Source organism: Leptosomus discolor, chromosome 20, assembly GCF_034619465.1.
Source record: "Leptosomus discolor isolate bLepDis1 chromosome 20, bLepDis1.hap2, whole genome shotgun sequence".
NCBI lineage: Eukaryota > Metazoa > Chordata > Aves > Leptosomiformes > Leptosomidae > Leptosomus > Leptosomus discolor.
Window position 1 is genome coordinate 2,925,812 of NC_141410.1, and position 10,732 is coordinate 2,936,543.

A 10,732-nucleotide genomic window follows, 5' to 3' on the forward strand; every position below is an offset into this window, starting at 1 on the left:
CTCCTGCCTCAGCAGCCCCCCAGGGAAGGGCCATCTGGACACATTTCCCGAGCAGCACCGGCAGCCCAGCCTCTCTCTTTTTGGTCACCTCTATTTCACAGCTGTCACCAGCTTCCAGTTTGCTCCTCGCTCTTGGGAATCTTTAACCCTCCTCCCACAGGAGAGACCCCTCTGGAAAGCGTTCTCGGGGCTGCAGAGGAAAGGGACGGTGTGCTTTGTGTTTCTTTCATCACCTGGGATTCTGCAGGTACAAGCAGGCGAGATGCCTCGGGCTGGACAGAAGTGAGCACGAGTGACTTCAGGAGCTGTGCAGCCCCAGGAATGGAGACCTGGAAATCCCGACAGCCGGAGCCTGCTTCAAGGACTTCAAACAGCCCCGAGACAACAGAGCACACCAAAGCCCGCCTGCAGGATCTGTCCTCCAGCACATCAGCGCTTGCCACCTCGCGCTGGGTAACGCCCAAGCAAAGGGCGCGGCCCGCACCTCCCCAAGACAGCCCCACACAACACACTCCTGCTGCCCGAGGAGCGGCGGGACGTCCCCGGGCGGTATGAAGCGCCTGCAGGTGACAGAACAGGCTTTGTCCCAGCTCCCTTACGTTTTCATCTGCCGGATGAGGAAACTCACGCCGTAGCCCAGCCTCCCCAAGGGGCGCTTGCGTGTCCCCCAGCAGGTAGGTCAGCTTGCAACCCAATTCTGGAAGGAGAAAGTCAGTTTTTCCACCGACCGGCAGCCTCAGCTGCGCCCTCGGTAACCGTGCAGGATAAGGAGGCCCAATTTCTGCTCCTAGAGCATAAGCATTCTTGGCTTCCCAGCCCAAAGCCCTGCCCTAACACCCACGTCGCACCCAGGTAAATTCCTCTAACGCCCGTGCCACACGACAGCCCGACGGCCTGGTGCCGCCACGCGCCAGGGGAGGTTTTACAAACGCTTGTTTACAACACGACTCGCCCCAGAGCCCAGCAAACTCACGGGGATGGAGCCTGCGCCGCGCCAATTCCTTCTGCTTCAGCAAGGCTGCGTGTAGAAAGGCTCTGGCTGTTCCCAAGACGCCAAGAACCTCTCTGCCAGGCAGCCCGACTTACCTGCCCAGTAAAGGAGCTGCTGTAGCACGGCACTGCCGTGCTCTGCCATGCTCCCTTCACCCCTTCTTGCCCATTTCGCAATCGCCCAGCAGCAGGGCCCCGCACCACCACGCCCAGTAGAAGCTCCCTGCTGAACCAGCTAGGGACAACACACGTTGCTGAAGACTCTGCAGTCCTCCTCACCTGAAGAAGAATCTCTTCCCGAGCACGTCAACTGATGCGCTCTGCACGCATATTTAACAAAATTCTTTATTTACATTTCAAACTGTGAGAAAACCCAAAAAAGGTAAGATGCCAATGATGAAGTAATTTCAGGAGAACGTCAAGAGCGCGGATCTGGCCTGCAGAGAGGACTGGGGCAGTGGGGGAACCGGCTGGAGATGGAACGGCATGGAGCCAGCACAGGCCTAAGCACCGGCAAAGGAACGCTGAAACGCAGAAGAAACAGGTCCGAAACGCTGGACGGCCATTCCCGACTCATCCTACAACAGCAAGACCGTGCAGTGACACTGGGTGCCGCCTCAGCGGTTTTCACGGGAGCGCTACTTGCTGCACGCATCAGCTCACCCTGAGCCAGAGAACGCGGGCGTCCTCCTGGGTCTCCATGCCGGGCCTCTGCACCCGCCTCCGAACCCAAACCCACCAGCGCCTCTTTCTCCCGGCTGATTTTAAAGGGTCTGGACAAGTAACTGACTCAGCTGGCTGAAGCTGGGCAAGGCAGATGCCCTCCTTGTCTCCAGGCAGCTGAGAGGCAGCAGGCTGCAGAAAGGCAGTTTCTAAAACCTGGCTGGGAAGTCAGCGAGGTGGCACCGGCCTCGTCCCTAGAAGGGAAAAGCTGCCGGTCTCAAGCTGGATCTTGGCCAGAGATCATGTGCTCCAAGCAGAAATGATGAACAAGCCTGGGCCTGAGGACAGCCCTAAAGGGGACCCCACCCATCAGCACGGGTCTGCCCATCTGCAAGAAAGCCTGGGAACAAGGTCGTCCCTCTCTTCAAAAGCCTATCGACGCCACCAGAAGTACCAGGGAAACGAAAGAACAATTACATCCCCTGTTGTCACTTCATCAAGCAGGAGGAGCTCCCCAGAGTCTGGAGTGCCACAGATCTGAAAGACTCTGTTATGGAAGCGGGGACAAAGTGTCTTCGTGGGCAATTCCAGACCTCTCTGGAAATCATCGAATGGAAGGCCAAAAACGGTGGGGATTTGCTGGCGCTTCACTGAGCTGAGTCAGCTCTCTACAGACTCAAAGGACTGCGAAACTAAGTCAAGAGAAAAGGAAAGGAGCAGAGCAGCCCAGAGGCTGATTGCACTGGCGGCCTGCGAAGACACACTTACCCCATTTCTGTTTCACTGCTCTACATTTCCCTGCACTGGGAGATCACAACCGGCAGCTTGGGTTTGTTGTTTGGACCCGTCGGCACATTCTGAGGACAGACAAACGTATAGCGTTAAACCTCATAAAAGCTCGGCAAATCCCGCGAGTGACAGGTACTCCAAGACCGGCTGAGAGAGAGATGCCTACAGCATCAGGAACCGGGAAATCCAGACACAGCTCCGAGTCACACAGAAGCACCATCACGCATTTGGGCAACGGACCCAGCCATAAGCTGCTGCACTCTCTCTGCGGGCAGAGGTTTGGGATACAGACCAGACCCCGATCCCTCCAAGGGGAGGGAAGGCACAGAGCTAAAGCCAGAGAGCTCCTCCTGAGATACAGCAGGCATCACGTCGCTTGAGGCTGCTCTGGCCTAAAGCTTGAAAGTTACTAATTACAGCTGCAACACGCGAAGCAAACTTGCCTTTGTACGGCCTTTGCGGAATCCAAACACCAGACAGTCCCACAGCAACCCTCATTCTGAACCTCTCCTTCTGCTGGACTCAGCTGCTCCTTTCTGAGTCTCTTACTTATTTCCCTCAACTCGCCCCTCGCTGCAGTGACGCACAAGGCAGGCACACCGCAACCCTGCCATCGGTGCTCCTGGCAAAGAGGGTCAGCAACACGTGCATCACACCGCGCCGTACCCTTCCTTGCACGGGACCTTTTCTCAACACCGGACGGGGGTCAGCTCTGTGCTCGCCCCGCTTCCCAGACCGAGGGTGGAGGCCCTTGCGCACATTAGCCAGGCGCGGGCCAGGGAGTTAAGTTTCGCCCGTCTCGAACTCACCGCTGTTTGTTACATCTCCTCATCTCCTCAGACACCCAGTCACGACGCTGGAAGCCCTTCAGGAGATGACTTTCATTTTTCTTATCAAACACGCTGATCACGGATCAGCAGAACTGATCATTCAGCATCCACGGAATAATCCCGGGCAACGGCACAGAAGTGATCTGCTTCACACCCTCGTCTGGGTTGCTGACGGAACAGCTTTTCAATTCAGCTTCCCCAACAAATGCAAAGCGTCGCAAATAAAGCCACAGGAACACAATCCCCGCTCAAAGACCAACCAGCAACCACGACAGCACAGCATTTCTAAAGTCAATCTATAGGACAGCATTTGCCTCAACGCCTTTCCTGCCATTTTATAACAACGACAACCGGTAATACCAGTTATCAACGCTGCTGTTCCCTGGTACCCTCTAAACAGACAGCGGCAGAGAACAGAACCACCCTTGTCAATCCTCTGTACCACTTGCCCAAGGGGACGTTCGCGGAGAAATAGGCAAATTCAACTTACTTCCATTTTTCTCATGACCAACAGCCCATCGACGATTTTACCTAGAATGAGAAAATTCTTCCATCTCAATACGGCCGGATTTACCTTTGCTCCCCGCCACTCATCACAGGTACATGCACTTTTGGTCCCGCTGGAAAGTCTGGTGCAGTGTAAAGCTACTGGCCACGTCAGGGCTGGCTTCCGAGCTCTAAACGGGCAAAGGAAACGATCCCTCTTAAAACGTGCTCCACAGGCGAGGGGCGAAGAACAAGCAGTCCCCGGCTGTTTCTTCGAGCAGCTGCGCCACAGGCAGTGTCCCTCAGCCGGGACGCCAGGCCGCCGCTGCCGGTACTCACCAAACACGACGTGTTTCCCATCCAACCAGTCACATTTGGAGCACGTAACGAAAAACTGACAGCCGTTGGTACTGGGACCACTGTTTGCCTGGGGGGAGAATGGCAAAATACCAACAGTGTACAATCAAAGACTTGCCAAAACCGAAGGCAGATGCGCCTCACGTAGGAAAAAGCTGTTGCTCTAGACCCAGCCTAGCTTCTTTTTAGCTTGTGGCTACACAAACCACGGGCAGCAGATACGCATCCGCAGGAGAGCACCCCGGGCTGGGACGCGGCACGCCACCCAGTCTGGTCATGCCGCTCTCACCAACTTCCCACCGTACTTCTACGCAGGCACGTTCAGCACAAGATCGCGCTGAAATCTGGGCTCTAGGGCACGCTCCTGAAAAAAGGCCAAACTTTTTGGTGGCGAGTCCTTCCTGGCTGCAGTATTGTCCCGGGGAAAACTGAAGAGACAGAAACCAGGGCAGAAAAAAAAAAGCAGCTTTCTGCTAGTTGGAAGGTTTCCTCAGGACAAACCAACCCAAACGTGTCTGTTCTGACGACCAGGATGAGAAAGGCAACGATCCCAGCGGCACAGGGCTCACGGAACAGCGCGATGCGGACGGCAAATTGAATTCACACCTGAGCGCAGCACCCGGAGCGTGCGCGCTCTGCTAAGAACACGTCTCTGCCACGCTTAAGTCCATTCCGGTTTTTCAAAGCTCTTTGGACACCCAGGAGATACTAAAGCCCGTTTCTGGGCCGGCAAGTGAACTGGGCACGTTTTGCAGCTGCAGGGCTGCACGGGACACAGTCCCGTGGCATTTTTACTTATCGCTAGCCAGCTGCGGAAGGACCCAGCTGGGAGGGACCACGGCTTGGCCCGGCAGAGCGACTCCGGAGCCACGCCGCTTTCACACAAAGCTGCCGAGACCAGCGCGGGATCCCTCGTCCCACGCCACGGCACACTGCTCGCTTAGCTGTGTCGTGACACCTCTTTCTGGGCCGTGCTTGGAACGGGAGGAGTAACTAATGCACATGGCGAATGCTCTAAGCAAGTGCTTTAAGGGCAGGGCAGCTGAAAGAGCTGGGCGAGAAGCAGCTGCGGACAGGAACGCTGCAGCACCGGCTCCGCTTGCTGTCTGTGGCCAAAGTCAGGGTACTGTTCCTACCAGGCAACGGGCAACGCTTGCAGTTTTTCCTACAGCGTGGAACAGGAAGCCTATGTTAGCAAAGGCACCCTGGGAACGCTGCTACGGCTTCGGAACGCCCCACCTCTTTGCCTCCCCCTTGCTGAGGTCAGTGCTCGGTAACAGCATCGGGGAGGAAGAAAACCCCACCGCTTGCCACCCTACACAAACCGCAAGAGCCACCAAGCTCTTCTCAAAGCTCATCGAGCAAAGCCTGCCCCAGCCCTCCAACGGGGGAAAAGAAAGGATGCTGCAGGATCATCATCGGGACCTGGCTGTTCCTCCACGCATTAACCCACGAGCAGCCTTCTGACGAGCACTCACACAGCCGGTCTTTCAGCCCTTGGGTCCAGCGGTGGAGATGTCTGTTGCCTGGCAAATACCCGATACACCCAGGAAAAGGGCACAGAGAAAGTACCTAAAGCTTTTCCGTCTTACAACGGCAGTGTTTTCTACTCACCATAGAGAGCAGCCCAGGAGCAGAGTGTTTCAGCTTGAAGTTTTCGTCGGCAAAAGGACCCCTGTATATACTGGCTACTCCGGTGCCGTCTCCCTGGGTGACAGAGGTGCCCCGTCAGCCTCAGCGCTTGTTCTGAGCCAGCGCTACCCAACGGTTCAGTTTATTAAAACACAAATTTAAAAGCCCCACGCAAAAGGACAGGGCTCAACTCTGCCCCAAATGGATGCTCCCCTGCCCTCGATACGCACCAGGAGCCAACACATTCAATGTCTGGTGCAAGCCCTAATGCTTGAGCAGCTCCAGGGGAAGGAATAAAGCCCGCGGGGGCATCGCAGCAGCATCACAATTAGCGACCACCTAAAGTCTGCTGCAGCTGAGCCGCCCGCCGTGCGGTCACTCCCCTCAGCGACTTTCAGACAACCAAGTTTTAGGAAGTTTGGATTAAAAAAGCTTCATCACGCCCCCTCACGTTTTGAAACGCTTCCAGAAATGAAATCATTTTACTGGGTCCTAGGACAGCCAAGAGACCCCGCGGTCCTCCAGCCTTCCCCACACACTCTGCTTCTCCCCAACTCAGAGCACGACCACCACTGCCGGCACAAACTCTGTCCTCTTTTGGCACAATTCACTGACAAAAAGTTCGTTTGCACGGAAACGATCTCTTGCACCACATGCTTCTCGGTTGCCTACTTAAGGTCACTCTCCGCAAAGCAAAGACAAACTCGCAGGGTTTCTTGTTCGGGGGGACAGGAGAAGGCGGGGAAGGACAACAGGGTAAAAAAAAAAAATCTTTGCCAATTTGAAAAGCCTCGAGCTGTACTGCCACGGGGCTTTTTAGAGAGGAACTCTTTGGGGGAGGAGAGGGTATGTGCACACAAGACTCACGATTCCTTTCCAAGTACATTACAGCCTGCTGCAGTGAGATGGCAGCAAAGCTACAAGGAAACCTCCAGTGACTACTGGGGACCTCAAAAGAGAGCCAACAGAGCCCCCAAATCAGCACGCACCCTTGGAAACAGTGCCTATTACACCACGCAGGAGAAGCCCCAAAGGAATACAGAGGTACATACGTTTACAAAGTCACCTCCTTGGATCATGAAATCCTTTATCACCCTAAACAAGGAAAAGAATACTTAGTTCTCAGCAGACAAATGCCTCAAGAAGAATACTACGTGGTAAAAAGGAGTTTGGCCTCGCAGCAGCACCACGGAAGTTATCAGGGCCTACGAACGCTACAGTCTCAAGTCTACCACAAATATTAACTACTGGTTGCTATCAGGTGATTTGGGAGCCACTGCTCTTCGACCAGGGACAGCGATTAGGTGACAGATGCCAGAAAATGATCTCTGACCTGGCCCACCAGGAACGGGGGATCCCTCCCAGTGACCCCAGCGTACACGTCTGACAGCGCCCCCAAATCCCCCACAGCTACAGAAGGACAATTAGCTGCCACCCACAAAGGCCTCCCAGACCAGTAACGCCTTGAAGGCGCGTCTCAAAACCCCAGCTGGCTCAGGCTGCTATTTAGGTGCCTGAACAAAAGCAGGGGAATTACCTGTGGAAAGTGCTTCCTTTATAACCCACAGGGACACCATCTTTCCTGCAAGGAAATAAACAGGAACATCACTGCGACTCACTGGACAGCCCACGCAAAACCCTCCCAGGGATCCGGAGCCCCAAAGGGCTGCCCTGTACCTCAGCAGCTGCCTTGATACACAACCAAGCGCTGCAGCCTGGCTCTCAGCTGGTGCTCTCGGAGGCACAGGGAAACCTCCGGTGGGCCCTGCACATGAACTGACGTGGTTCCCTACAACCTCCACACCATCACCTTGACGGGATCCCGCGGCAAGCTGCAGCACGGGCGGCTGCGAGTTGCAGACAGGCCGTTCTAGAGCGACCTGAGCACGAACACAGTCATGCCCAAATGGCAAAGTCTGCCACCTCCGCGACTCACCGACGAGCCCGGCACAACTTCATCCCAGCAGGTTTCTCTCCCTCTTTCCTTTTGTACTGGGACAGTGAGAGAAAATCCCAAGTGACCCTTCTTCCTACTTGCCCAGCCCTCTTTCTCGCAGTAGCCTACTTAAAAAGACCCACTAGAACCCACGGATCTGAATTCCCCCGTACAAAACTGCCTGGAAAACAAAAAAGAGAGCAGAGCGTGAGGCACATCCGTCGGCCCGTGGCAAAATAACCGGGCGGCGAGGAGAGCCCCACCGTGACCTTAAGGCAGCCCCCTTCATAGATGCACCGGGCCTATCGGAAGCTCCACCGAGGGAGCAGAGAGGGACCGGAGGCCTTCACCTTCCAGCCAGACGGGCTCCCCCGGGGATCAGCATGCTGCACCGTCACATCTCTCTGGCAACGCAGAGAGGAGCAAAGCAGGTGCAGCAGTTCGCGGGGGCAGGCAGTCGCTCTGCCACCAGAGACGTTCCTGCACCGAAAACCCTTCGCAGGCCGGCTCCAGGCTGAGCCGCAGGAACGCCGGCCGCTCCTCACCTGAAGTTCTCCGCCGTTTTGGGGACAACGTCGGCGAACAGCTCCATCTTCATGCGGCCGACCTCCTGGGCAAGACGGCGGCCACATGAGCCTTCTGGGCCCCACTCGCACCCACCGGCCTCCCCACCGCTGCACCCAGGCAACTCCCGCCAAGTCAGCCTCCTGCTGCAACCCCAGCCCTGCAAGCCCCCTCCCGATGCAGCCCTGCACCTCCACACCCCTCCCCCGCAGCACTGCCCCAAGCCCCTGCCCACGCGCCCCTGCAACCCCACAGCCCCCGCTGAACCCCGACGCGCCCCTCCAACCACTTGCGCCCCTCACAGCCCCACGACGGACCCTGCGACCGCCCCCTCCCAGCGCACCCCCACCCTTGCGCTCCTACACTCCCAACGAGACCCAACAGCCCCCCCCGCACCCCGGCCAACCCCCTCCCGCACCACCAACAAAAAGACCCCGCCCTGCACCCCTGGCCGCTCCCCTCCCCTCCCCAACAAGCCCCCCCCGCCCTCCCGCTGCACCCCCGCAACACCCCACCGCACCCCCGCCGGCCCCTCCCGCTGCACCCGCGGCCCCCGGCCCCGCCGCGCGGCTCCCGAGAGCCCCAGGGGCCGGGGCCGGGGCCGGGGCCGGGGCCGGGGCCGGGGCGGCGGCGCCCTCGCCCACCTGCCCGCCGATGGCGACATCGAAGAAGACCACGGGGTTGTTGGGGTTGGACGCCAGCACCGCCATCGCGGCCGCCTCTCCCGGCAGCGGCCGCGGCAGCGGGAGGCGGGGCGCGCACGCGCCTTCCCTCGGCTGCCCTCCCTGCCTGCCGGCGGGCAGCGGCGGGGGCTGGCGGCCCCGCAGCCGGGGCTCTGTGGCCCCGGCCCGCCCCGGAGTCGACCCGCCAGGCCGGGCGGCGCCGGGAGGGTGCCAGGGGCCTGCGGAGGGCTTGAGGAGATTGGCGTTCCCCTGGGCTTTGTCCCTCGTGGGCAGCTCTCGGCTCCCTTCTTGGCAGGGCCGGGCTGCTGCCCTCTGGCCCTTGGCGCCGGCCCCGCCGGGGGAGACCCCAGCCTGCTGCCTCCAGGATGGCTCCTGCCCCCGGGGCTTTCCTGGGCAGCTTGGCAGGGCCGGGCTTCAGCAGGGGGCAGGGCCTGGCCTTCAAGCACGTCTCCTCCTGCCTTAGTGCGGGCCTGCTGCAGCGCAGAGGGTAGACAGGCCAGCTCCAGTGCCCCACGGGAGACTTCAGGGAGCGCTGGCGAGCGGCACTGCTGCGGCCATCACCAGATTGAGGATTTGGGGCTACTGCTTAGCGACCCCCTTGCTCTTCCCACCTTGCCTTGAAGAGCAAGAATTCTAATTGGCGAATAGCAGTAGGAGAGACTAATGATTATGCTGGGAAAGTAAGTCTCAAAGGGAATAAATGATCAAATACGAAATACAATCTCTATTGCCAATGCTGCTAGCACGCCCCTGTAAAGTCCCAGACCGAAGGTCTTCATTAACCAATGCTCTGTTCGTGGTTAGAAACAAGGACAGTCTGTTGTAGTCCAAGATGTCTGCCAGACAGGATTTATTACGGTACCCGCTGTGTGTAATCCTTGAATCATGACCAAAGCAGCTGCGAGCCAAGGACGTGTTCCCTGACCATCCGCAGTCAATTCGAGGAGCGGTCGAGACCTCCGACTCACGGGCCACCTGCCCAAATGATAGCCCCTACTCAAAGGGGAACAATGGACAGAGGCTGTGCGCTAATTTGCATCAGAAGCGAGGAAAGAAGAACCAGTCATCGAGAGGAAGAGAATGAATATGCATTGTATAAGCTAAATACGTATGAATTGAATATAGAAATACTCGTTGGTTGCAGTGTGCAGGCGGACATCCTTGGGAAGGATCCCATGTCCCCGGTGCGCAGTGTTAATAAAGGACGTCTCTACTTCTCTAACTGGGTGCAGAGAATGAATCTGAGAAAACTCAACAACAACTCAGCGTTATCGAGCGGGGATTCTTTATGACGGCGCCGGGCAGCACGGGGGATAGCTCCTTCCATCCGTGCTCCAACGGGCCAGCAAAACACATCAGTTCCTATACACAGAAATCATACCCCTCCGTCAGATTCCCTGAGAAGGGCAGTCCGATGGTGATGAGTTCCCAGCGTTCCTAGTCTTCCTCACCTGTCCACTAGTTGAATCCTTCTTCTTGAGCACAAACCTGGGCCCCTTCTCTGATGCAACCTGTTGTAACAATCAGTCCTGTACTAGAGGCGTCTCCTTGATGTCTGGAGCTTTGTCTCCTTAAGGTCTGGCAAGATGTCAGCTATTTATCAGCTTTGCTCAGCAAACAGCTAAAACCATCCTTGCAGGGGAAGAAAAACTCAGGAGAAATGCAAGTAAAGTTTTTCGGTATCTTAGTCAGGGATTGTCAGGGGTTTAACTCTTTCAAGAAGTTTTTCTGACCGCTGCAGATTTGCAACAGCACCTCTGGGGAGAAGGGCTTGACATGCACCCAGGCGACCGTGAAAGTCA

At 57.2% G+C, this 10,732-nt stretch overlaps 1 protein-coding gene across 2 annotated transcripts; it reads right to left on the reverse strand.

Moving 5' to 3' along the window:
• Positions 1-2,441: 2,441 nt before the first annotated feature.
• On the reverse strand, positions 2,442-8,957 carry LOC147414049 (peptidyl-prolyl cis-trans isomerase H-like). Of its 2 annotated transcripts, XM_086476174.1 has the most exons (9): positions 8,892-8,957; positions 8,229-8,293; positions 7,823-7,864; positions 7,285-7,329; positions 6,800-6,842; positions 5,730-5,822; positions 4,098-4,185; positions 3,763-3,803; positions 2,442-2,510 (listed from the first exon to the last, which is right to left on the reverse strand). In XM_086476174.1, the coding sequence occupies exons 1-9, from the start codon at positions 8,955-8,957 to the stop codon at positions 2,442-2,444; spliced, it is 552 nt and encodes a 183-aa protein (XP_086332300.1). The 2 variants fall into 2 exon arrangements, with proteins under 2 accessions (XP_086332300.1, XP_086332301.1); XM_086476175.1 differs by lacking the exons at positions 7,285-7,329; positions 7,823-7,864.
• Between the last annotated feature and the right edge of the window lie 1,775 nt (positions 8,958-10,732).

Bases quoted from the DNA above. Each gene is read 5' to 3' on its own strand.
- LOC147414049 (XM_086476174.1), bottom strand. From the start codon at position 8,957: ATGGCGGTGCTGGCGTCCAACCCCAACAACCCCGTGGTCTTCTTCGAT. The intron at 4,186-5,729 runs GTGAGTAGAAAA...TTCTCCCCCCAG, and splicing joins CTCCTGGGCTGCTCTCTATG to GCAAACAGTGGTCCCAGTAC. The intron at 3,804-4,097 runs GTGAGTACCGGC...TTCTCATTCTAG, and splicing joins TGGGAAACACGTCGTGTTTG to GTAAAATCGTCGATGGGCTG.